The 25,857-nt window shown below is 53.4% G+C and overlaps 2 protein-coding genes across 6 annotated transcripts; both read right to left on the reverse strand.

Annotated features, from left to right (window-relative positions):
- Positions 1-124: 124 nt before the first annotated feature.
- ATXN7L2 (ataxin 7 like 2) lies at positions 125-11,626 on the reverse strand. Of its 5 annotated transcripts, none has more exons than XM_028485544.2 (12): positions 11,549-11,626; positions 6,937-7,002; positions 6,448-6,552; positions 5,822-6,032; positions 5,249-5,535; positions 4,544-4,626; positions 3,935-4,188; positions 2,919-3,117; positions 2,657-2,778; positions 1,380-2,175; positions 1,002-1,066; positions 125-373 (listed from the first exon to the last, which is right to left on the reverse strand). In XM_028485544.2, exons 2-11 carry the CDS (start codon positions 6,953-6,955, stop codon positions 1,007-1,009), a joined length of 2,136 nt encoding a protein of 711 aa, XP_028341345.1. In that variant the 5' UTR covers positions 6,956-7,002; positions 11,549-11,626; the 3' UTR covers positions 125-373; positions 1,002-1,006. The 5 variants fall into 5 exon arrangements, with proteins under 5 accessions (XP_028341345.1, XP_028341344.1, XP_023975610.1 ...); XM_028485543.2 differs by lacking the exon at positions 11,549-11,626 and adding an exon at positions 8,997-9,123; XM_024119842.3 differs by lacking the exons at positions 1,002-1,066; positions 11,549-11,626 and adding an exon at positions 8,997-9,123.
- SYPL2 (synaptophysin like 2) lies at positions 10,904-25,094 on the reverse strand. Its single transcript, XM_024119896.3, has 6 exons — positions 24,968-25,094; positions 24,733-24,807; positions 17,465-17,589; positions 16,202-16,403; positions 15,072-15,263; positions 10,904-13,709 (listed from the first exon to the last, which is right to left on the reverse strand). Exons 1-6 carry the CDS (start codon positions 25,019-25,021, stop codon positions 13,563-13,565), a joined length of 795 nt encoding a protein of 264 aa, XP_023975664.1. The 5' UTR covers positions 25,022-25,094; the 3' UTR covers positions 10,904-13,562.
- Positions 25,095-25,857: the final 763 nt, after the last annotated feature.

The following is a 25,857-nucleotide window of genomic DNA, read 5'->3' on the forward strand; positions in this document are numbered from 1 at the left end:
CAACCCCCAGCCATTTCCACAGACTAAAAGGACAAAAATATACGAGTGTAAGAGATTTTTTTTGCAGGCAAGTGACGGGAGCTGGAGTCTGACTGCCTATCATCTCAGCCTCCTGGGGAGCAGTTGGGGACAGTAAGGACACTCATTTTGTTACATTTCTTTCCTTCCTTTTCTACGTTTCTGTTTTTATATTTTCTTAGCAGCAACAGAACAGGGAGACAGTCTTGAGGTATTTTAAAGAGTTTTTTTTTCTTAAAAAAAATAATATAAAGTTATAAAAAGCGGCAGCAGCCTGGGGCCCGGATCTGGAGGGGAGGAGGTGCTGGCGGCTCCATCGCAGTGGGCAGGCACTTTCTCGTTAATGGGCTTTTGACTGTAGGAAGACAAGAGGCAAGAGACAGGGTCGGGCTGGGGGTCTAACTGTCCTCCTATCCAGCAAACTATGTGGGCCAGAAAAGCTAAGGCTTGACTTCCTCCTGCTGGTCTTGTGAGTAAAGCTGGGCAAGGGGGAGGATGAATGCCAGCCCAGCAGAGGCAGCCTGGAGATCACCCATGCACACGTGTGACAAAAACACACTCAGGCCCCGTGCAGCTGTCAAACTTACTACTCTCATATGGGCACCAAAGGCGTTGGTATGCATCTAGCCAGTGCCTAAACCAGGAGGGCATCTCCCCTTCCCACCTCCAGTATGTTCCTCCTGGCTAAGGTCATATGGATAGCTCATAGCATGCTACTCCAGGGCTCCCATCAGAAGAGGCAAATAAACCTGACTGCTGGCTTTACCAGAAACCCTGGAGAGCTTGCCTGGCATCTGAAAACCTGGCAGTGGGTATATGTATAAGGTGGGCGGACATGCATATGGGGACCTAGGGTTATGTCCCTGCCCTTTCAAGCCCTGATGCCCAGAGGCAAAACCAATGAACAAGACCAGCCCACCCAGCCTGTGCCCAGCGTGTTAGGCCACAGCTTAGGGACCCAAGCTCAACCCCACTGCCCAAACCTTTCTTATCTGAGCTCATGGAGTCCAGCTTCCTCTCCTTCAGGGAACAGAGGTAGCTCCAAGTCCTGGAGTGAGGGCCACAGCCAATTCAGAAAGTGGCCCTTTGATTAAAGCAAGCAGGGGAAGGGGGAGAGGCAGAGGCAACATCTCCTTAGCCCAAAGGAGAGGGCTGGGGATAGGGGAAAGCCCACCAAGCAAAAGGTGGGGTCACCTCTCCCTAGAGCAGATGGCCCAGGAACTCTCTCTCAACTTCCCCAGTCTTCCCTTCCCTGCCCAGACATTTACTTAAGCACCTCTTTTTGTCAGGTGCCTGTGCACTCCAACCTCATCCATCCTGACCCTTCCCCGCCCCTGCTCTTCAGGGAGCTGGGCTGGTACCTTCAGTGTAGAACACTTCTCCTCAAAGGCCAGGGCCGGACCCGGTTTCTTGCGGCGCACAGAGCAGGCCGCGTCGGCAGGAGCACCAGCCTGGCAGTGCTTGGCCTTCACTGGCCGGCAGTAAGTGGCCAGGTTTTTCCGCTTCTTGGCTACCTCCTCCTCAGAGAGGCAGTTGGTCGGCAGGGCCTTGGCCGGGTGTCCAGCCGCTCCCTGGTTGTCCAGCTGAGAAGCCTTGACTGGCGTGGGGGGCTGATGAGGGGAACCCCGACAGTCCAGGGGCCCTGCCCGCTTCACTCTCGGCTCCACCGTCCCATTAAGCCCCATGCCCAGGCCTGTTTTAGTCTTGGCCGAGAGGCCCCGGCAGCCAGAGGGTTTGCCTTTTCCAGTGGGCTCCAGGATGCAGGTCCGTTTGAAAGTGGCGGGCCCAGGGGATAACTTTCGCTTTCGAGAAGGAGCCTCCACCTCGAGCCCGTCCTTGCCTTTGGATGACTTGCTGGCCTTGGAAGGTGGGAGCTTGCTGAAGGACGGGGAAGGTGTGTTGGCAGGCAGTGGTGAGGTGATAGCCTGGCTCCCGCCCATGCACTCCGCCTGGCTGCAGGCGGCTGCCACGCTGGGGGAGCCTGCAGGGTAGCCGGGGCCAAGACTGTCCTTGGTGGGGGGCGTGGAGGCTGGGCAGGCGGGTCTGGGGGGTGGGCCTGGAAGGCGGGGGCAACTGCCCGCAGAGGATGGGCTCAGGGGAGCAGATGGCGGGGAGCTGACAAGGTGGGATGGAGGCTCAGCCGCCGGGGGGATCTTCCTGCAGCAAGAAGAGAGCCCCACTGTGATGCCAAGCAAGGAAGAGGGCTTCCCCACCAACATACAAGTCTTTCCACCCACGTAGAAATGGCCCACAGAGCCCTGGCAGTGCCGCCCTCTGCTGGGAAACGCTGGAACTGAGAGATAGGAAGAAGGCACAGGGAAAGGCAGGAATGAACTAATATACAAACCCTTTAAAAACCTCACTTTAAATCTCAGGTTGGACACCCCCTATCCCTACTTACCCAAAAGGTACTGGAAGTGATTGGTGAGAGTTAAGATTCACTCCCAGGCCACCCATTCAGGCCCTGCCTTAGCCCAGCTCCAGGCTGCCAAGTTTCCCCACCTCCTTTTCACCCTACCTGGGGTCTTCCTGGCAAACAGCCAAGCCACATCTATAGGTATGTGTGACGAATTAGGGGTTCTGAAGCCCGTGTGTGCCTGGGGCCTGGGAAGGGAGGTTCTGGGGCCGAGAGACTCACTTCCACATGTGTGAGCTGAGGTGCCGTTCCAGCATAGAGCTCAGTGCCGAGCAGAACCTGTCCAGCCGGCGGCTAAACACATAGCATCCTGGACTCACCAGCCGGCTCCCAAAGGTGCAGAACTGGAGGCAGAAGGAAGGCACTTGGTTAAAGGGGCCTGAAATACAGGGAGGGCACCTTCACGTAGGATCTGACCTCCTCCCCACATTGTGGGCCAGGAGGACTGGCCCTCCACCCCCAGGTCCATGCCCCAGGTCCTTACCGCCTGCGGCCGAGGGGGCCGGGTTGCATAATGGCAGTCAGTGGGGAGGTGGAGGTCATCAGATGTCCCCTCCTCCTCACTCTCCTCGCTGGAGGCCTGGGCACCACCCCGGGGCAGGGGGAAGGGGAACAGGCCTGGGTCCCCAACACCACCACAAGGGCCTTCATCATCCAACTCACTCTCAGAGGACGCCCGGGACCTGGAAGGGCCAAAGGGGATGTGAGGGCAATGTGATGAGAGTGGGTCACGGTAGGTGTGTCCCTGATGAACCTGCCAAGCTCAGAAAGTCGGGGCAGACACCCTGCTGGGCGATCAGACAAAGAGGAAGGAGGACAGGAAGGGAGGGAACAACAGAGCTCACAGAGTAAGAGCCAGAAAGATCAGGGGCCACAGCTCCCAAGGGGTTTTCTCCCCAGCCCCTTCACTTCCCAGGCCCTGCCTCCTCAGGGGGAAAATCTGCTCCACATTCGCCTCCTCCAGAAAATATGAGTATAACCGCACCCAGCTCTGGTCAGCCCAGTCAATTTTCTCAACCCCCTTCTTGCATCACATATTCCTGTGAGCCTATCTGTGAGCTGAGCCTATGTTTAGTGTCTGCCCCTCATGTTACAGGCAGAGATGCGTGTGTGTCTCCTTCCGCAAGGCAGGCTCTCCCCGGGTTCCAGCGCAGCCTCTGCACACAAAGGGGCCAGTGAATAAATACACAGTAGGACTGCCTCACCCAGGACCCTGACCCTTTCGGCTCCCCAATTACCACTTTTGGCCTGTTGGAAGCAGCTGGGAAAATGTTTTTTCCTGGGTGTTGGAACACTACAGAGAGCCTGGGGTACTGTGGTATGCCGGGTTAGGAACAGGGAGTCACCCACCACCACACCACCGCCAGGGGCCCCTCCCCACACACTCAGGGTGGAGTGAGCAGCATCTTCCAGGGCACTCCCTGAGCCTGTCTCCAGGGGTTCCTGATGGCCTGGGGCCAAGTGTCCCCAGGTAAGATGGGCGCTGGATCCTGGACGTACCTGGGCAGTGCACAGTATGGGTAGGTCTGCTTGGCACGAGCAGAGAAGGTGCTGCTGGGAGCAGCCACTGCTGCCACAACCTGGACTGAGGAGGGGGGCTCCTGGGAGGGGCGCTCAAGAGCTGCCTCCTTGCGCCCTGGGCTCTTCTCCTTGGGAGACTCCCCTTTGCGGGAGTTGGCCTTCAGCTCTGCCACCAGCACGTCAAAGTCCTTGGCTCGGCCCTGGACTTCCCTGCGCTGGTGCACGGAGTGGATCTAGAACACAGCAGGGGGGAGGGTGGGGAGGGGCTGAGCAGACGTAACGGGAGGTGGTGTGCTCTGGCCTGGGCAAGTGAAGAGACTGGGCGTGTGAGTGTGGGTGTGTTTGTGTGTCCTTGTTTCACTTCCTGACAGGGCCAGAACCCTCCTCTGGAGAGGGGGATCTGGAAGCCACCCCCTGCCCGCTGTCCCCACCTTGGGTCCAGTGTGGGCAGCCTCCCCTCCCCCTGCCTGGTCTGGGCTTAACCCCCAGCCCTTCAGCTGGATCTTGGATGAGATCTCACTTGCTCTCCCTGCCCAGGGCCCGTGTCTGTGCTGTCCTCCCTCACTGTGCAGAGGGACTGAGGGTTACCTTGCAGGTCAGCAGGCGGGTACAGATCTTTTTGGTCTCTGGATTTATTACCCCACACTGCCTGTTGAGGTCGCACTCCTTCCCTGTGGGGAAAGCGGTTCCCATGAACCCCAAGGCCATTTCTGGGAGGGTCTGGCGTCTTCAGGCCAAAGGCCTGGGAAGAGCTGGGCCTAAGGCAGGAGAGCCTCTGGCCCTCAAGTCTGGGGCTGCAGCCTTCCAGAGATACTCCTCTGGGCATCAGCAGCTCTCTGCTGGGTATAAGAACCATCCCGTCCCCATGCCAGCCCAGGTACTCCTTTGGGGGGCCCCAAGTCTCAAACAGGGAAACATGTACCAGGAAACAAAAGCAGCTACAGGCATCTGGGATGCCAGGGAAACCAGCTATGGGAGGCTTCTGGTGCCCTGGATCTAGACGAGAAAAGAGATAAAGTTCAACAGCCCAAGGTGAGGAAGAATACCTTCACCTGCTTGGGCACAGGCTCCAATGGCCTTAATCAGGAGACCTGGACTGAAGAGAATCTTCCAAGAGAGCAAGCAGATCAAGTGAGTGTCCACGTCAAGGGATGACCAGGGGCTCCTGTACCCTGGCACCCTGTGATGGCCAAGCCCACCCTTTTCTGACCCCCTCTCCATCAGGCCCAAGGACAAAGCAGTCCAAAGGAGTCCCCACTCTACCTTCCTGACCCCAAGACCACGACTACTCACGAGCCATCTTCCGGTGGGCTTTAGGGGGCAGCCTGGCCCCACCAGGCTCCTTTTCAGACGGGCTGCCTTCAGCCCGGTGACTGGGGCCCTCGCTGGGGGTTATCTCGATGCTCCCCCTGCCAGGAAGTTCTTTAGAAGGGGATGCCATGGGGTTTTTTCCAGGGGAGTCCTTGGTGAGGCCAGCCGGCTGGCTGAGGAAAGCAGAGGGTGGAGCCACCCTGATTCCGTGTCCATCGGGCTTCGGGAGACTGGACATCTTTTCCAGATTCACCACAGGCACGAAAAGGCTATACACGGAGAGAGGGTGCAGGCTGGGAGGTAGGGAGGCTGGGCCTGGCCCCCAGACTCTAGCCCAGAGCCATCTCCTTTCCCAGCCCTGGAACTTGGGTGGGCTCCTGCAGGGGTGCAGAACATGGGAAAAGGGGACCCCATATTCCCTGGAGCGAGTAGAAGGGAGCTGCAGAGAGAGATGGCCGCCTCCCACAGTGAGCAGTGCCCATCGCCCCACAGCTGCCTCCATGTGTGCCAACCCCTCCCTGGGCTAGGGTCAGGGAGTCTCCAGCCTTTCCTTACCAGAGGTTGTCCTTCTGGGTCTTCTCAGGAGGCTGGTGGCCACGGCTCCGGGACCCCTGGCCCTTCTCCCTGGAGGAGGTTTTGGTGGAACCTGGGGCCCTACAAGCTGGGCCCTGACCGTTCACTACATGGCATTTCTGAGAGCTGGCAGGGGCTGGAGGTGGGGGTGGGGCCCGGGCGTAAAGCTTGCTGAGCGGCCCATGTCTTCTTTCTGTCACCAGGAGGTGGAGAGAGCAATCGAGGTGAGTGGCATCAACTGTCTCCTTCCCCAACCTCCTAACCCTGCTCACAGACTCACAATAGAGAACCTGGAATTTCCAAAGCTTAGATTTTAAATTTGCCTCCTTCCCATCTGAATTTGAGCCTTCAAGACTCAAAATTCTAGGAATCAGCTTCCTGAACCTCTTAGGTCTTCCCAGACGCTAGAACTTTACTCCACCAGATGCTAAAAGGTTGCTTAAACAATAACCCCAACCAACCACAATCTGTGAAGCTCCTCACCTCCACCTTCTTATTCCCAAAGCCTCCCTCCATTACCCACATGACCTCCCAATCGGCCCTGTCCTCAGAGTTCCATGTTCCACCTTCCCCTGTCCCCTCTATCTCCTCCCGAGGGCTCCCCTCACCGCAGTGCTTCTGGAAAGCTTGAGGCTTCACCACTTGGCTGCAATGGTTACATACAACCAAATAGAAGTCGTCATGGGCAGGGCAGTGCCCGAAGATGGACATGTCTGCAATGACAGAAGCCCTTATCACTGGGGCTGAGGACACCAGATTTTCCCTGTAAGATCAGAGAACACTCCCACCCACCACTCAGATGACACTTCCCCTCCCAGCTGATATGACAAGCTTTATATTGGATGCTTCCAGCTTCCAGAGTTCAATCTAACCAGTCCCTAAGAATGCAGGCTTTCAGGTGAGTGGGCACCAGACACCAATGATTAGGATCTCCCTCAATAAGTCACAGGAGCCAGGGGAACAGGCTGACTCAGACCTATCAAAGTGAGAATCCCCAGACCTGCTGCTTCAGGCAGCCACCTCCTGGGTTGTGATGGAAGAAGGGAAGGTGGTCCTGTCTGCCCTGGGCCCCAGCCCCAGTATGTGTCAACTCGCACCTTCTTTAATGAGGGTCATGGCATCCAACTTCTTCAGGTTTTTGTTACTCTCCTCCAACTCAGCCCCTGGAGGAGAAACACAGCTCAGAAGGACCACCCCCATCCCAGAAGCCCCATCTCCCATCTGACCAGGTCCTGGGGCCAAGCAGGAGGAAGCTCTCACTCCTTGACAAGCACCTGGTGCTCAGGACCACTTGGAGAACCTTTCAGTGGATCTTTCTCAAGTGCCCATTCTTCCTTCACTTGCTACCTCTGGAATGAGCTGGCCCCATTAGAAGGGATCCAGCCACCCTTCTTATGGATCCTTCATTCCAAGGTACAGTTCAGGATTCCACTGATGACTCGTTGGGTGACAATGGGTAATTATCTCTTTTCTGGGCCTGCTTCCCCATTTAAACGGGAAATAGTCCTTAACATATTTTACTACAGATCCCCGAGTCCCTTCTTGAGATTTCTCAGACAGGTCCTTTCTGCTTTTCTGTAGCATCCCAAACAGATACTCTCCTAGGTCCCCATCCCCAATTTTGTTCCACCTGGGTTGCCATGGCATTGTCAAAGTTACACCCAGCTTCTCAGGTCCTGCACTGATAGGATGGCCACAGAGCAGAGAAACTGCTGTCTTAGGGCCCTTCAGCATCTTCAAAGTCCCCTTGATCAGCTATGCAAGCCCTTTTCCTCTTAAGAGGGGGTTTGGGCAAGGGTTGCCCTTGTACCTCAGTTTCTGGGTTGATGACAAAAACGTTTTAGCTGTGCAAAGCAGCTCTTTCCCCATCCCCCTATCTTACTCCTCTCCCCTCCCTCCTCTACGCCCCCTCCCTGTCCCTTGGAAAAAAAATCAATTCTGAGTCACCAAACCCGTCTGATTCCATTTCCGGTTCTCAATGCACCCAGACCCTGACAATGGCCCCATCCTTGCCCACCCAGCATGGGGCAGTTCTGGGGTGGCCTGAGGCTCCCACTTAGGTCTGCTTCTGACACCTACTAACAGACGTGCCCCTTTCTAGAATGAGAAGAATACTGACAGTCTTATATAATCTCCAGATATGAGGGGTGGTGGGTTAGGCATGCAAGAAACAAGGGGCAGCTCCCACTCTTAAGTCCATTAAAATGCAGTGATGGAAAGAACTGAGCTGGGAGTTGGACGTCTCAGAGGAGAACAAGTGTCATCAGAGACCGCTCCATGTGGTCTCTTCCTCCACCTCTTCTCACTTACAAACTTCTTCAGGGGCGTGATGCCTGCTGTCACCCCAAAGGCCACGAGGCCAGATGCCCCCTGGGGCCGAGGAGACAAAGATCAGGAGAAGGGGCTGTCAGCCCGCTCACCAAAAGCACTCAGGGGCCTAGAGAAGGTGGGGGTCAGGGGAGAGAGCCCGGGAGGCAGGGCAAGAGGCCCGGGAAAGGACGTAGGGTTGGAGGCATGTATGGATGGACGGAGGAGGGAGGAAGGGAGGATGGATGGATGGATGAACCGACGAACTAATGCGGAGGAGGCCGGGGTCTAGTGGCACTGCAGCCGACAGGCAAACGCCGAAAAGGAGCAAAAGGTGTGGGGCAGAAGGCGAAGGAACAAGGGGGGTTGGGAGGGGGGCAGAGAAGTCGGGTGCGTGGGAAACACGTGGACAGGAGTGTTGCCGATGGTGTGGGGCAGAAGGCGAAGGAACAGGGGGGGTTGGGAGGGGGGCACAGAAGTGGGGTGCGTGGGAAACACGTGGAGAGGACTGTTGCGGATGGGGAAACCTCGAGGCAGGTGCAGGAGGGGCGGAAGCTGGAAGACAGCAGGCAAGAAGATCCATAAAAGCAAGCAGATGTGGGGGCAGGTACTGGGCAACGGCAGAGGCAGAGGTGGGCAGGGTGGGCTGCTGGAAGAGGGCCGGCGCTAGGACCCGGAGGCGCGAAGGTGGAGGAGCGGGCGGGCACTAGGACCCGGCGGGTCCTTTGTTTGGGGGGCCGGGGAGCCGGACGGCGGCTCCCGTCGGCAGCTCCCCTCTGTTGGCGGGGGGCCGGAGGGGGGGAGGGGAGACAGTGATGGGGTCTTCAGACTCTAGGGGTGCTTCACTCACCGTCGGCCGCGGGCAGCTCGGCCCGCTCCACCCACGAGCTCCAGCTCTGTCCCGCGAAGTCATCGAGACTCGGCACCCGCCGCTCCAGAGCGGCCATTGCTGCCGCCGCGCGTTCACGCACCGCCATCACCGCCGCGGACGCGCGCCCGCCCCGGCGCCGCCGCTGCGCGGCCCCCTCCCCCCATCCCTGCCGCGGGCACGCCTCCCCTCTCCCTCCCACCTTTCCAGCTCACTCTTTGCGCAAGCGCAGCACTGGTTGCCTTCCCCTCACTCTCCCTGCCGCATAGCGTTCTGGGAAACGTAGGCTTAGAGGTGGTGAGGTTGCCTACTGAGCTTGACGAGAGAGCCCCTCCAAAATGCGCAATTGCGGGGGAAAAAGAGACCAAAGCCCCAGGACCTCTGCTCCTAACCGTTGTGAACACATTCTTTGTGCTACCAGCCCACTCTCTTTAGTTCGCTGCACACAAACCCCAGTCCCAAACCTCTCTCTGCCCAAGATGCCCCTTTAAGCCGTGCCTCCGCCAGCTGGCTGGCGCCCCTTCCCCGGCTGGCGGCCACGAAGCGACTTCGCTTCCCCGTAGAGCGAATGCGGTAGGTGCAGGGAGGTGGGCGCTGTGAATCAGAAGGGCAAAGGGAGGGGGTCTGTTGGATGTGCTGAAGGACACAGGGGTTGGAGTTGGGGGAGGGTCCTCAACTCTCGGGTTGTGCCTCCTGTGTGGGAAACCCACGCTGCCCTGACGCAGAGCAGAGGGTTGAAGTGGCGTTGTCTGGGTTTGGGAGGACCTAGCTGAGCTGACCGGGATCACCTGTCAGGATGACAGAAGGCTATCTCCGAGCCAGAGCCAGCCCCGGAACTGGGGTGGCCCCGAGGCTGCTGGTGTTTGCAGCATCTCTGCTGATCCGTCTCTCTCCTCATGAGCACTGCGATCGATACCCTGTACCGCCTCTTCCCAAACCCTGGCTGGACCCTGACTCCATCCATCCCTTTGGCTTCTTTTTCTAACGAATATTTTCTCTGCTGGCAGGGCTGCTACCAGAGCCTGGGCACAGGGAGATTTCTCATCAGATCTGTCATTTTCCTTGCTAAGGCCTGGAAAATACCTTAATCATCCACCTCTTTCTCTTTTCTCAGCTGATAACATTGCTTCCCACCCTCACACAATCAAGAGACAAAAGCCTGCCCCCCACCCCATCAGATCAGAAAAGAGATACTAATTCTCTTTTCCCTTCTCAACCCCTTACACCTCACCACATATTCATTCTTTCATCTAAGGGGAAACCAAACTGGAGGCGAAGAAGTCAAGGTCTGTGACTTCAAGACCTCAGACTGTCTTCTCATTTTCACCCAGGGAAGGTTTAAGTACTTCAAGGATAATCTCTGAGGGTAGAGATTCTTAACCTGAGAACCAAGGATGATTCCTAGGGGGAGTGGGAAACTGGTGACATTGAATGTAATATTGTGCCCAAGTGTATTTTTCTAGGGAATGTAAATGTAGCCTGTGACTGTTTGTCAGAAGGGGCATAGAGGTGCAAGTTTGTTCAGCAAGAACCTTTATAGTTAAAAGGGCAAAGCACGCGGCCCTCACCTCCTGACAAGGAAGCTTGTCTAGGTCACAGATGGTAGGAGAGCAAGTGGAAACAGCATTGTGGAAGCCAATATCTCTCGCCTTTTGAGTTTGCTCTAAATTTACTAATGAGTCTCAGTTACTTTGGACTAATTGGTGCCACCAAAAGAGGAGATGTTGCCAGACTGGGGTCCGCCAGGAACAACTCCTCAGCCTGCAGACTCTATCACTGGGAGTGCAGAGTGGAGAGGAGTGGAATGATGTTTTGGTGGAAATGCTGATATTTGTCCAAGAACTTAAAGCAAGGGGAGGAGGAGGAAAAAAGTCCCCAGAAGGGCTACATTCTTGGCTCCTTCGTGGCAAATGCTTGAAGCACTGTTTATTCAAATGTATAATAACAAGCACCAGAAAACAACATGCAACATTCTCCCCCCACCCATGATCTTCAATCCCAGAAGAAGGACACCTATGACCATGATAGTGGAGGGAACTCATGTTCAGGAAAGGTCCTAGGTGGGCACCCTGTCAGGGTCAGAGTTTACTAGGGCAAAGGGCAAGTGCCTTGCCTGTTGGCCTCCTGCAGCAACTGGAGAAACCAGCACCTTCTACCTCAGGCCCCACTAGGCAAAGTGGTGATGCCAGCCCTAGCTGGAGGGGACAAGAGTCCTATGAGGACAGCCGCACACTCAGCATTTGACCCAGACCAGCCCTCTGAAGGTAATGAGGTGAAGTAGCCTTTCCTCTTAGGGTGGCTATGGAGAGAGAGGCCATAGCCTAAATCAAGGCTCTTCAGGCTGAGAACAAGCCAGCCTCTTGAAGAGGAGAAAGAGCCTTCTCTGCTCTAGGGAGAGTTCTGGGCTAGGAGTCCTTGGCAGGAGTGCATACCCACCCACCCCCCTTTCCCTAGCTGAAGGGCCAATTAGTAACTTAGGCCCCCAAATGAGAACACTTTATCCATCACATTTCAGATAAATTACAAATACGTACACAGAATCCAAACAAAGTTCCAGTAGAAGCTCTTCACAGACCCTCACAGGGGCCAGCTTGAAGAAAACTGAAGGTCATCCCTTTGTTCTCTGTGTCTCTGGAGCTGTGGGCAAAACTGTCTCCCCTTGTCCTTGAGTAATCATGGGGACAGCTCAGGACAGAGAGGTTCAGACTTAGAAACACCCTTATCCCCATCTCCTATCTTCCCTCCTCAAATGCCTTCCCCCAAATCTAAAAAACAAAACAAAACACCTAATTTTTCACTGAAGGACTCTGGAGCATTTGAAGATGTAAACCTCACACTCCCCTGTCAAGTGGGGAAACTGACCCAAAGAAGAAATGATTGGCCCGAAGTCAAAGGTCCTGCTGCCTGGGTACCCCAGTAATGCACACGTTAAAATGGAGGGTGCTGAGGAAGGTGAGGAGGTTGGAGGGGTTGACTCAGTCCTGAGGAGAGACTGGCACAGGGCACATTTACCTTTGGGATGACAACTGGGCTAATTGGCACTGGATTGGAAAATGGCTGGATTCTGCCTTCTTCCTTCTTCCCTGGGCAGCCCTATGGCCAGGGCAGACTGAAATGTTTTGAGCTGGATGGGAGACAGATGGCCCTTATCCAGTCAGCACTGACCCTTGGGCCCTGGGGTCCGCAGAGGTACTGAAGAGGTGTCAGGAAGGGGAGACACACCAAAGACAAATATGGAACTGGGTCCCGAAGTGAAGAAGCACCAAGAGCATCAGCCTGCCCTGGACTGGGGTGGGCGTGTAGGGGGGATAGAGCTTGGAACAAATGGGGAAGCAGGGGAGGAATGGCAGGCAAAGGGAGAGGGCATGTTCTTTCGTAGAGGTGAGAAGGGGAAGTATGAAATGGGCCAGAGGAGGAGCAGGGCGGGAAAAAAACGAGCAGAGAGTGAGGAAGAAATGGGCCCATCCATCCATGTCCTGGGGCTCTGGGGCAACTTAGACTCATGATGGTCCTTTCTTACCCTTTCAAAGCCCCTATCTGGCCCTACAGGAATGAAAGGAAGGCCTGGACAGACTTTTGAAAAGGATCTTGAATGCCTCAGACCCAAGAGGCTGGGGAAGGGAGAGGGACAGAGAGGTGGGAGGCGGGGAGGGCTGAAACGGAGATGCTCCTAGACCCCTCATCTTGTGTCCCAAGTGTGAAACCAAGCCCAAGAAGGAGGACAGGGAGGAAGGTAAGGAGTTTCTAGGGCAAGTATGAGTTTAGAGTGTTGGTGGAAGTGCCCCAGCCTGGAGGGGTGGGAGGACTAAGGAAATTTTTAAAAACTGATTCCCCAGCAAGTTTCCTGGCTTCTGTTTCTTGAAGTTGCAACTCAGTTGCAATTTATCTGCTCCCCACCAAGTCTCAGCCTACTTGGGACCCTCTGAAAGGCTGTTTTCTAGGTTAGTCAGCCTCCTGGGTTCCCACATGATGGGCTCTGTGGGCAAACAGAGGCCAGAGGAGAGGGTGGGGAGCATACTGAGCTCAGGCTGATTGGAGGTCAGCGCAGACACGGGGCCTTGATGACAGCTATTGAAGAGGGGTCACTAAACCACTGGTGGGCCCTCCATGCAAGGGGGCAGGGAGAAGGCTGCCAGCCAATTTCCCCTCCCCCCACTTTTATTGATGCTGTACAGGCTGATAGAAGTGGCAGCTAGGAACCAGTCTCAGGTCTCCTGACCCCAACCTTTGTCTGTAGCAGAGGCTGGTTCTCAAAGGCTGTGAGGGTACATGTAAGACCCCAAGTAAGATATCTGGGTCCAGGCAGTAGATAAGAAGCACTGAGCTCCTGCCATCCGGGGCTCCAGCAAGAGGAGGGATAGGAAGCCACTGGGAGGGCTGCCCAGGTTTCTGACAGCTGATGCCTGCCTATCCAGTGAAGACGTCTCAAAGCTCAGAGCCCAGAATAATGGGGGAGGGGAGTTGGGGGAGGAAGAAGAGGGAGGTCCTGGAAGCCAGAGGCGGTTGAAGAGGCGCTGTCCTGTTCGGGAGTAGCCGGGTGGGGGCCGCTTACTGCTTCTCCACCGCTCCCTGCTCAGCTGCGCTCTCCTGGCCGGCGCCCTGGCCCTGGTCCTGGCCCTGCCCATGCCACGGGGTCTCCTTGAACACAAACCAACAGTTCCCGGCCCACAGGAAGAAGCTGATAAAGCCAAAGAGCTGCAAAGACATCAGGGGGAGGGGGGCTTATGAGAATAAAAGGAGGGCATCCTGGGAACAGGGAGGGGGAGTACCTGGTGTTGGGGGGAGGGGGAGGTGCAGAGGGCTAGAAAGACTAAAAGAGAACTGGATGTAGAGCCAGGGTTTAAGGCCATCACCCACTAAGGGATTCTCTGGTGAAAGTGTCTAACTTTGTCCACAGCATGCACCCAAGTTGTGGCTTGGTCGCTAGGAGAACCTGGCTCCTGGAGTGGAGCACCGTGCAAAGCATAGCAAGGAGCAAGGGCTCTAGTGGCGCTTCCCACAGCGTCCGCAGGCTGTTTCGGAAGGCCTTGTCGGGGTGGCTGGGGCCAGAGCTGTCCAAGGTGCTCCTTCCCTAGGGTAGTGACCTAGCCAGCTCTATCCAAATATTTATTCAAAATATTTAAAAACCTATCAGCAGGGAGTATTTAGGGGGAAGTGTACTGATGTCTGCAATCAACTTTGAAATGCATTAAAAATAAGATGGATCGATAGATGAAGAGAGGCAGATAGATACGGGACAAAGCAAGTCTAGTAAAATGTTAATGGTACAGTCTAGCTGATGAGTGCGTGGCTGTTCATTGTAAAAGTCTTTCAACTTCGCTGAATGTGTGAACATTTTTACAGTAAAAGGCTGTGGGGCTAACACCTATCAGCAGGGTTCCAGCAAGGTCTAGAAGGCTCCCTGGTGTGCTAGCCATTAAACCTTTCAGTTGCTGGGCCCGGGGAAAGTTCAGGCCATTTTCAGGGCAGGGCTGAGGCGGCTGGGCTGACAGGAGGGCATTTGCAAAGCTCAGCTACTTACCAACTGATATGGAGATGTTTCGATGTTCTAACAGCTGGGGTGGCCAAATACATGCATACCAGCTAGACCCACCACTGCCCAAAGACCTTTTCCAGCCTGGATGCCTGAGTGACAATAAGCCCCTTCTCACCCACTCTGGGTCTGCTCCCCGCTTTGAGCCCCGTCACAGCCCTAGGCTCCCCCTCCACCTGCTCATGTGTGTACATACACACAGACTGTAAAGAGGCAGGAGGAGGGAGAGGCAGTCACAGAGCACGCCTGGAGGTGGGGAGGAGAGAGGGAAATGGGAGGCAGAGGCAGGAGGAGGAAGGCACAGGAGGCTGAGTGGCTCTTGGGTTTCCCCTGCTCAGATGTCCCTCAGGGTCCGCCAGGGGCCAGCAGCCAGCATTAGGTGCAGGGGAAGCACTGGCTGCCAGTGCCGGGGAGGGCAGCTGTGGAGACACCCTCTCTGTTCCTCTCAGACCCTGCTGTGACAGGCCTGGGCAGCTGGGAGTGTGCTGCCTTCCCCAGACCCCCTCAGGGGCCACAGGTCTCACCACGGAGATGTTGGCCAGTCCCATGGAGGGCGTGGCCCCGGCACTGCACACCGCCTCCTCTCCATGGCACACAGACATGGCTGCTGTCAGGCTGGATGGTCGTGTGGCCCCCTTGACGTCGGTCAGGCCCTTGCCCCAGGCAGCTGCAGCTACCAGCCAGAAAAAGGTGAAGGAGACAGTCACACAGAAGTCCTGGGAGGAGCAGAGGGACAGGAAATACAATCAGCAAGGCCTCCATCATTCTGTACTTCTTTTCCTCTTGCCATAAGGCACTGGGATCCTGGGGTCCCAGGACAGCTGCCTCTTCCCGTCCTACCCAACACCTAGAGCTTCAGGGAACTCACATCATCCTAGGAAATCTGCCACCAAGAGAATCCTGCCAGCCAGGGCTACCCCTGCCCATGCCCTCAGAACTGAGGTCAGGTAACAATGTGCCCAGGCATCTGTTGGTCAGTGTCATCCCCAAACCCACGTGGCCTAAACTTGACACTCTCCCCACGCCCAGCCTTTCCTTTGATCACCACTGCTCAGTTACAACTGGTGGCAGAGTGAGGGCAGACTGCAGGAGATAAATGGGGTCCCCTAAGGCACCTTTCCACCTTGCATGCCTGGCATAAGGAGAAAGTAAAGGGGAAATAATATTAATAATAGCTAGCACTTATGGAGGCTAACCATATACCAGGTATTTTACATGCATGTTCACTTTATCCTTCCAAAACACTATTAGATTGTTATTATTTTATTCCCATTTTATAGTTGAGGAAACTGAGAGTTAGAGACGTTAAGGAAATTGTCAAGAGCACACAGCTAGTAAGGGACAGTGCTGGGATTTGAACCCAAGCGATCAGACTTCAGCGCCTGCTTCTTGAAGCTCTTGTGCCTACTTTGAGTAGAGCAAGCGATGGGAGGTTGGTAGACGCAGAGTCCTGGGACATGGGCCTTCCACTGGCCCGAGGACCTGTGGCAGCCCCAGCACCCGAAGGGACCAACAGCAAAGAGCTGGCAGGGAGATTGAGGAGGTTCACATCCGAGTGTCCGGGACCCAGGAAAGCCACCATGTTTGTCCTCAGCCTGGGAACGTATGTCTCCTCAGTGCCTCCACCCGATCCCTCCTGGCTGTGCCCACTCACCACCAGGGGAAAGCGCCTGTTCTCCGTGTAGATGTTGTGGAAACGCAGGTAGAGGACGAGTGCAGCTATGGTGTAGAAGAAGGAAAAGATGCCCAGGGTCACGAAGAACTCGGCGGGGGCAGAGAAGTCCCCCATGAGATGCATGGTCTTGGAGGTGGATTCAGCGTCGCAGAGGGGCATCTCATACTGGACCCGGTTCAACCTGCAGGTGGCACGGAGCCCACCCTGAGCTCAGGACGAGTCTCTCCCTGTGGAGGCAGTGGGCTTCCCCTGCCCCAGGAGCAGTCCTGCACTAGTTCTCACCCAAGGACTCTTACAGAACCAAGAAAGGGGCAGGTAGGGAGGAAAGTTTCTGGAGGGAACCTTGCAGTCAGGACAGGAATTTCCCTGGAATTCTGGTCAAACTCTACCTCCCTCTCAGCCACCACCCCACACTCATCCACCCTGCCCAGATACGGTGACCCTGTATTTCCAAGTATCTCCACGACCCTTTAGATCGTAACCACAGTATATATAGTTCATCTATTTCTGGTAGCCAAACCACCAGGGAAATCAGCTTCATTCTGTCCCTGGGAAAGCACAGGTCCACAGTGGCCAAGTTAAGATTGGAATCACCCATTCTCAGGCTTTATTTAGGTCCCCCAATGAGACTACACTGGACAAAATCAAGAGAGAAAAACAAATACCCTATTATGAACAAGAGACAGCTAATCTAACTTGGCTGCTGCTACAAGAAATTTCTGAAAAGCTGAGCCCTGTCCCCATTCCCCTCTGAACACTTGGGCTCTCCCTTCTCTAAGCTCCCAAACACTCAGGAAAGAGTATTGTCTTCTACCTCCTGGTCAAGGTATACCTCCTCGTATTCTGGTGGTACTGGTGAGCATCCCCCATCAGCTCTTTAGGATCTGAGTACTGACAAGCTTCCTTACCTTCAAGGCAGGGAGGAGGCTGCTGAGGGTCGAGAAGCCTCCACCCCACACTGCATGGGTTCTTTCTGTAGGAGATGTTGTTACCTGCTATTGGTTATCCATGCACTGCAACGTTATTATAACAAGGATCTATTTGAGTTTCCCTTATATTTTTCTCTGGCCAGTGTGTCTGAAATTCCTAAAGGGCAGGAAGGACCTGAGCCTTGTAATTCTATCTGAAACTGGAGTGGCACACAACAAAAGGTCTTTAGGTTTCTGGAGGAGAAAGAGACCAAGCAGGTCCTGCCAATCCAGTGAGAGAGGCTATGCAGGGTCAGAATCAACTCCTGCTCACCTGAAGGGATAGCCGAACGAAACAATGATGGTGCTCACGTCCTTGGCTTCGTTGTTGCAGCGAACCGTTGCTCCTGTTTCCCCACTGTAGGAGCCGCAGGACCCGAAGGCGAAAATAGCAAAGAGCTGAGGGAGAGTGAAGCCCCTCTGAGAGTCAGAAGGTCTCAGCTGGCCAAGGTCTGTCCCTTCAGAACCACCCTCTGACTCTCGGCCGGTGCAGATATGGGGGTGGGGGGAGGGCCAGGAGTCCCTTTAATCAGGTCCCTCCTGGCCAGGGACCCATGGCTTCCTTTGGTCTCCCAGCCTCAGGGTGCTGTGTTCACCGCACAGCGTGCTGGACCAAATAGCCAAATGAATAAGGTTGACTATGACTGGTACCTGGGAGGGAGATGAAGAGGGAGAAATGGGCAGTTTCCAGGTCTCCCCATTGGATGTGACACTGGAGACCACAGGTAGCCTCCTTAAGATGATGACTAACACAAGCAATTTAGGCTTTGGAAACTTCTATCTCAAAGTTGGACTTGAATTTCCTCCCCAAGGGAGAGGCACCCTAGAAATAGATTTCCCTGCACCAATCTAGATAAGGAGTGCATGGAATTCTTTCCATTTCTCCTTTGAAGCCATCACTACATCTTGCCATTACCTTCTTGCTAACTTCCAATGGCTTCCTGCCTCAGTGGAGGTATAGCTAGAGGGGACAACCTCTGCCAAGCCTTCCGAGGGGCCAAGGGGGCAGGGGCCCGGCTGCTGTCCCATGGTACTGCCAGCTAACTCCTCTCCCCCAAAGGCACCTTTCCTTTGGCAACTGTGCTGGCTGGGTTGATGCTGGCAGTCCTGGCTCAAGCCCAGAGAAAAGTATCCTCAACTTGCCTTATCAGCCTCTGCTTTTTCCCCAGTGGTGTTTCCCTTTATAATCCGTTGCTGCTGCCATTTCTCAGTGTTAAAAACCAGAGGCATTTCAGATCACATGAATTGTTTTCCTCTTCACCTTTCATCACATTTTACTAAACCTCCTGCCTTGAGTGAAATGAAATTCCCTCATCCTATGATTTTCTAATTTCTTTCTGAGGATACACACTTTGGTTAGAAGGAGGTGAGAAATTGGAGTCTCTGATCCTCCCACATCATCTGTTCAGGCCTCGTTTCCTGTGCACTTACCATTGGCTTGTGCACGATATAATCATTTGTATTAAGCAGTGAGCTTATTCTGTTAATTGTTCACTTTTTGTATGTTTCTTTGCGATTTGGTATCTTGGATATTAAGCACCTAGAAGAGAGCTAATTCACATCCCAGTCCTGCATCCAGTGTTTATAGAATAGAGTTGTGTTCACATTATTTTGCTAATGCTTCATAGTATTGTGGAGTGAAGAGACCTGGATCAGGAGTCTGGAAATCCAGGTCCTAGTCCTGGCCCTGTCACTAACTGGCAGGGTGACCTCTAATAAGTCATTCTGCTCTCTGAGTCTCAGTTTCCTCCTCTGTAAAATGAGGGGTTTGGAGCAGGTCATCCAAAGGCCTTTTCCAACTCCATGATTCTCTCACTCTCCGAGGGTAATGCTATCAGTGTGCTCTTGGCTGGGCTTGCCAGCAGCTGTGCTCTGTCCCTGGGTGGTGTCCGGTGCCACTGCCCCACCTTGCATCGCCTGGCCTGGCAGATCTTCTTCATGCTGGAGCCACTGACCCCTCTCTAAAGGTCATAAACCTCTCTGTTTCTAGGAGGTTTCATTCAAACAAATGACAATTGTCTCCATCTTAAAAATCATCCAGGGGGCTTCCCTAGTGGCACAGTGGTTGAGAGTCCGCCTGCCGATGCAGGGGTAGGGGTTCGTGCCCCGGTCCTGGAAGATCCCACATGCCGCGGAGCGGCTGGGCCCATGAGCCATGGCCTCTGGGCCTGCGCGTCCGGAGCCGGTGCTCCGCAACGGGAGAGGCCGCAGCGGTGAGAGGCCCGCGTACCTCAAAAAAAAAAAAAAAAAAAAAAAAATCATCCAGGAAAGGAGACAGTATAACCTCTCTCCAATGCCTGATTAACCTCCTGATCTGACTTAAATTACAGAGGCTGCAGTAGAGCCCTGTTTGCTCATCTTCTTGACAGGCCTGGAGAGAAGTTACTCAAAGCCTCTGCATTATTATCCTTTACATACTCCAAGTCACCTCCCTGGCATAACAGGGGAACTTCTCTAGCTTGTCCTCGTAAGAATTCTCCAATCTTGTCAGCTCTGTTTCTTGTCAGTTCTCTGATTCCTCTTGGCAGTTTCTTTGTTCCTCTTAGCTTCTGGTGCCCAGAACTGGACACAATTAAGGCGTTACATTCTGGGAAGGGCAGACAGTTGGATATATTTTTACTGTTGGCAGTTAGCCAGTGAATGGCTCAGTAATAGGTTCCCCCCAAAAGTAGGAACTCCTAACTTGGGGCAATGAACAGTTAGTTATGGAGCCTGCTTTTTACCAGCACTCTCTTGACTGGCACTCCTGACCATCTACAGAAAGATGTCATTTACTGAGCATCTACTATGTACCAGGCATTGTTCTAGGCGATATGATTTATTAGTGAACAAAAGAGAAAAAAAATCTCTGTCTTCATGGAGCTCCTACTATAGAGCTGCACTATCCACAATGGTAGCCACTAGCCAAGTGTGGCTATTTACATTTAAATTAATTAAAATTAAATAACATTTAAAATTCAGTTGCTCAGCCACACTGACCACATTTCAAGTGCTCCCTAGGCACATGTGACTAGCAGGTTCCATACTGGATAACACAGATTATAGAGCTTTTCCATCATTGCGGAAAGTTCTGCTATGTCCAGATGACAACCTTGAGGTTCTGAATATCCTGAACTCTGCTTTACGATTCCTCTCTGGGCAAAATATAACCATAGTAAACTTAGTATTAACTGTATTCTCTTGTATTCTGATTCTTTGAAAGTCAGGAGCATCTAAACACCTTATATAACTTTATTAACCAGAATATATGATTAAATCTGAACATAACACAGTCAGATGGTGTCAGATAACACATGACAGTTGGCTATGCAAGTGAACGGATGGAGGAATCTCAGGAAAATCTCACAGGTTCACAGAGCAGCAGAGCAAAAAGGATCTCAGAGATTATCAAGCACAATAGTCTCATTTCATAGAGGTGGAAACTGAAGTCCCAAAAGATTAAGTGACTTTCCCAAGGTCACATTTAGCCAATGTGAGAGCCAGGCTTAGAATTCACAACTCCTGATTCCCGGTTCAGTGCTCTTTCTACGTCACCCATTCATTAATCAACAAAGAGTTATCGAGCATCTACCTTGTGCCAGATGCTGCAGAATCTAAGTTGAATAAGACCTGGTGCCTGCTCTCAAGAGTTTGCATCCAGAAGGGAGAGAGTCATGCTCAAATAAAAACCAAGACAGAACCCTGCATCACGGAGTTATAAAGGCTGAAAAAGATCTCTACCGTGTGAAGGGAGGATTGCAAAGAGAAAGGAAGTAGCTCTGCACCTGGGATGCAGGAGCAGAGAAAGACATGCTTTCCCAGCTCCCTCTACCTTTCTGTATCAGATATGCTTTCTTCCTTAACTGTGCCAGGTGACTGAGCCACAGGGAAGAGTGGGGAAGAACAGAAACCACCCCTGTCACCAAGCACAAGGCTCTGAGCCAAACAAGGTGGTCATAAAGAACAGGAGCCAAGAAGACATGGAGACCCTAAGACAAGGGGCAACTCCAGAGCTCTGGTACCAACCAGCCTTCCTCCTCATGGACCTGCATTGCTGGGAACAGCAACGGTCATACACTGCCACCCTCTTCCCCCTCTTCCTCTTCCTCCTCCTCCTCCTCCCTCTGCATCTCTTTTTTTAAAAATAAATTTATTTTATTTTTGGCTGCGCTGGGTCTTTGTTGCTGTGCCCGGGCTTTCTCTAGTTGCAGGACTACTCTTTGTTGTGGTGTGCGGGCTTCTCATTGCAGTGGCTTCTCTTGTTGTAGACAACAGGCTCTAGGCATGCGGGCTTCAGTAGTTGTGGTACGTGGGCTCTAGAGAGAAGGCTCAGTAGTTGTGGCGCACGGTCTTAGTTGCTCCGCGGCCTGTGGGATCTTCCCGGACCAGGGCTCGAACCCGTGTCCCCTGCATTGGCAGGCAGATTCTTAACCACTGCGCCACCAGGGAAGCCCTCTGCATCTCTTTTGGAAAGATGTCAGAATAACCTTGCTACTTTAAGGATGAAGCTCCACTTTGGTGCTGACTTGCTTTTTGGTGATAATCCTTTGTCAATCCTGAGAACACTAACATTTCCACTTAGTGCAGGGCACAAGGAAGACAAGTTCTCCCCCAAATCCTATTCCCACAATCATGTCACTGGTTTTTATGGACTCTGATGGTGTACTTTCGAATTCCCCACATTTACGGAAATACCTTATTTTCATTACAGAGACCCCAGGGCCAAATAAGTGACTTTGGCACCTCAAAGGTGAATTACTGATCAAGGGCACACCAAGTTAAAGGTAACGTGACATTATCGATACAGTAACTGAGTAATCCAGGAGATTCGTACCTTACCCTCAAAGTGAGGATTTGGCAGTGACATCTGAATAATCTCACCAAAGGACAAGTCCAGCTGACAGTCTGCATAAGGGGGAAAGTTAGGGAGAAGGAGAGGTTTGGGAACCAACACTTGCTGAATACCTCCTGGACTGCCAGGCTCACCATGGTCTTCCTGAATGCTCCAGTGCTTTACAGATATTAGCTCCTGTAATCCTCCCAGTGAGCTCATGAGATAGATCTTACCCTCATCTACAGATAAGAAACTGAGACCCATGAAGATTTCATCACTTACCCTATGTTCCATAGCTAGAAAGCAGAGAAAAACTAGTTCTCCAATAATTGGTATATGCCCATGTTATTTTCCTAGCTGAGTGTAGACTTAGTGAGACCCCAGAACTGCAATTGAGGTGAGATTAGTTAATCTTTAAATTTTAAAGAGATACCCTAAGCTAAGCTCCTCACTAATAAAAGAATACCATTACTTTTATCTCACCAGGATTCCAGTAAAACCTTTGCTTTTTGTAATAGTGACAAGAACGTTTTCAATTATCATTACAATAACTGCAGGTTTGTCTGTGGTTTTTTTCCCCCTTTTCCAGACTGGAGTATTTGATCCCTCCAAGCAGGAAATATGCAAAAAGTCCCAAACGACATTTTCACTGTCATTTTGGTGCTGGTTCCTGGTGCTGGTTCCTGTGTTCACCTGCAGAGACTCAGGGCAAGTGAAACTCACTCTGAATTCAGGCTACCAGGATGGCAGTAAAAGCAAATCATGTCTCTTTATGATGCTACCCTTCGAATGAAGGCTGAGTGCAGAGCCTAGCCCTGGACTCTTGGATTGAGTATTATGAGAGAAAGGCATAACTTCCTCTCTAAGAAGTTGAGGATGTTAAAAGTCAAACAGGTCTTAATTCTTAGGGATCAGAACTGACTGTGGGAGGAGACTAGGCATTGCTTTGTGCAGCCTTATAGAAATGTTGTGGGTATTGGTTGGGGGAGGGTTGGGAAAAGGATAGAAAAGTTGAAGAAGGAAGCTTTTCAGAATCCCTCCCATGGAGGATGATTCCATGGTCTAATAACCTCATTGTTTCCCTCATCCCTTGACAGCCTTTCTCAAATTTCCCTTAGATCCATTTGTCTAGTTTAATGATAAAATTGTACCCTTACATTTCTGGTTCTGCTCCTCTGGACCACTCATAATGGATCCCTCGTTCTGGATGGTAGACACACGGAGCCTTAATATCATTCTTCTACGGCCCCCTCAAGTACTCAAGTGGTGGGTCATGGCAGGGAAGTGGGGGGGGAGGTGAAAGAGCTCAGTCAGCAGTCGTTCCAACCATTCTTGAGGCAGTAGAGAGAGTGGAAAGTCCCCAACAGGTCCCAGAGTTTGCACTTGGGAGCTCCGCATGCTGGCCTGTAGCCCCAGTCAGGGTCTCAGATATCCAGAGGTAACCCCAAATGCACTATTGCCCCCGAATTCCAGATCTGATGATTCTCATCCAAAGGATGATTTAAGAATCAGCAACACAGTGCTAACTCCTGTCTCCAGTGAGTTAAAAGCCCTTTAGAACTCAATCCTCCTCAGTATTAATGGTAACTTATTCCCTAGCTGAATTCTGTGCTGAAAGCAAATTAATTAAGTTATTCACACACCATTTGGTGTGTGGATTGTCTAACTTAAATCTCTTCTGTGATAGTGCAATAACTGCTCCCGAAAAGTCTTTATGATTTGAAAGAGTGACTGCACCTGTCCACATTCCTAATTTATACCCAGGAGGCCTTGGGCACTGCGAAGGACAGAGAACATGCTAACATCTCAAAGTACCAGTGAGGCAGGAGAAGATGGTATTTCCCCTATACCACTACAGGGGAAACTGAGGCCCTGGGCAAATGATTTCTTCAAGGTCACAGGCTAAGTCTAACCCAAGGGCAATGTTCTAGCATGCCAACCCATTTAGAGCAGAAAGGGACCCTAGGGATGGTCTGAACATTTGATTAATATGGAAACTGAAGTCTGAAGAAGAGATATGTCCAGGGTCAAGTAAGTAGAAAAGGCAGGTCCAGGTCTAGAACCCAGGGCCCCAGCTTTCCAGCTCAATATTCTCCCTTATTCTACAAGCCACATTTTGGCTGATTTTTATTCTGTCTTACTGTTTTTTCTTTTATGTAATCCTAGAGCCATGAACTCCATTCATTCATTCATCCACTCCCTCACGCAGTTACAGGAACGCAGATTAGTGACCTCAACAGGACAGCCGCCAGCCAGGACCCTGTCCCATGAGTCCACCTCCAGGATCAGTCAGGTCCTGGTGGGTTTGGGGACAGGATGGTTTCCATCGCCTGCCTCCTTCCGTCCTCTGCCCTCCGCAGCTTTCCTCATTCCCACTTGTCCTCTTCGCCCCTCCCGCCACCGAGGAGTGGTATGTGCAGGATCAGAGTTCTGGAAAGGTTACACCCGGGTCCTCTCGCCCGGGTGAAATGTGAGCGCCCTGGGCAAAGACTCCTTGCACATAGAAGGACCGAATCCGGGGCTCCGCATGCTTCGTTCCTCACCCTCCTGCCACCAAGTGCTGGAGAAGCAGCCCCAGCCCGCCCCTCCCCCGCCCACCTGTCGCCGCCCCCCACCCTTCCTCCGGGACCGGCCTCAGCACCTCCCCGCCCCCCACTTCGGCCACATTGCTCGGGTCAGCGTCACGGCCCAGGCTCCCGAAATAGCCCTCGTCTGGGGCAGCGACTCACCCACTGGAGAACTTTGATGAAGCCCAGCGGCTCCTCCAGCCGCCTCCAGCGCAGCCCCACGAGCAGGCGGTCCACCTACAGAGACAGGGCCCGGGGTCAGGGCGGTGGGAGGCCCAGGAAAGCGCTGGCCCTCTTCCTCCCACTCACACCCGGGAGAGAGGGCAGAATAAGGGTCGGCCCGATACCCAGGTGGAGAAGGGGCGGCGAGAGAGCCCCAGGGGCGTGCAGGGAGTACCTGCTGGCGCGGCGACTTGTCCGCCGTGCGACTGGAGCTCTCCGTCGAGGACATGCTGGCGCGGCGGGGCCGGGGCGCGGCGCGCGGTCCGCGGGGACCGCGGTGGGGCTCGGGGCTGCTGACCCGCGGCGGAGGAAGCGAGCTGTACCGAGGCGCGAGCGGCCGTCGGCGGCCCGGGATCCAGTCTGGCTGGGTGGGTCGCGGGGGCGCTGCTGCTCGCGCTCGCCGAGGCCGCGGCCGCCGCTCTGCCCCGCCGGCTGCAGAAAACCCCCGAGTCCAATTCAAACTTCTGTCAAACTCGCGAACGAACTTGGCAATAGAGTCACGTGGCGTGCGCTTGAGAACCCTCCTCCCGCCCCCCTAGCTCCCGGGTCCCTGCCCGCAGGACGCCTTAAAGGGACCTGTGGCCTCTGCGGGCAGTTCGGCCGCGAGGGGGCTCAGGTTCCTTGCCAGGAGCCTCCAGGGCCAGTCCCAAGCGAGACATCACAGCTGCCCCGACCCATAGCCAAAGTCGGGAACCAGCCTGGCGCGCTGGCAATCATCGGCTCCTAGTTTATCTTTACCAATTTTCCTGGATTTGGAGCTGCTCTGTGCCGTTTTTTCTTCTTTCACACCATAATACTCAGAACCTAAAGGATTTTCATAAAGGCATTATCAGGGCTGAAATAAAGTTCTAAAACTTACGGTTAACAAACTGCTCGCTTCCAAAATCTTCAAGTGCCAGTACAGACGAAATGGGCAATAGAATGTAACTTATTGTTCTGTCTAGTTAGGCGTTGCTTTAATTTGTGAACACCAAAAGCATTCTTACGTTAGTGAGAATTTAAAAGTTATGGATCATTTAAAAGTATAAACTCAATCTCCTTTAAAATAGCCCTCGCCATTTCAAT

This window comes from Physeter macrocephalus, unplaced genomic scaffold (genome assembly GCF_002837175.3).
Source record: "Physeter macrocephalus isolate SW-GA unplaced genomic scaffold, ASM283717v5 random_444, whole genome shotgun sequence".
Lineage (NCBI taxonomy): Eukaryota > Metazoa > Chordata > Mammalia > Artiodactyla > Physeteridae > Physeter > Physeter macrocephalus.

Bases quoted from the DNA above. Each gene is read 5' to 3' on its own strand.
- SYPL2 (XM_024119896.3), bottom strand. From the start codon at position 25,021: ATGTCCTCGACGGAGAGCTCCAGTCGCACGGCGGACAAGTCGCCGCGC. The intron at 24,808-24,967 runs GTACTCCCTGCA...CTGTCTCTGTAG, and splicing joins ACAAGTCGCCGCGCCAGCAG to GTGGACCGCCTGCTCGTGGG. The intron at 17,590-24,732 runs GTGAGTCGCTGC...ACTCTCCCTCAG, and splicing joins TCATCAAAGTTCTCCAGTGG to CTCTTTGCTATTTTCGCCTT.
- ATXN7L2 (XM_024119841.2), bottom strand. From the start codon at position 9,123: ATGGCGGTGCGTGAACGCGCGGCGGCAGCAATGGCCGCTCTGGAGCGG. The intron at 7,003-8,996 runs GTGAGTGAAGCA...TTTCTCCTCCAG, and splicing joins CGAGCTGCCCGCGGCCGACG to GGGCTGAGTTGGAGGAGAGT. The intron at 2,779-2,918 runs GTAAGGACCTGG...TTCTGCCTCCAG, and splicing joins GGCCCCCTCGGCCGCAGGCG to TTCTGCACCTTTGGGAGCCG.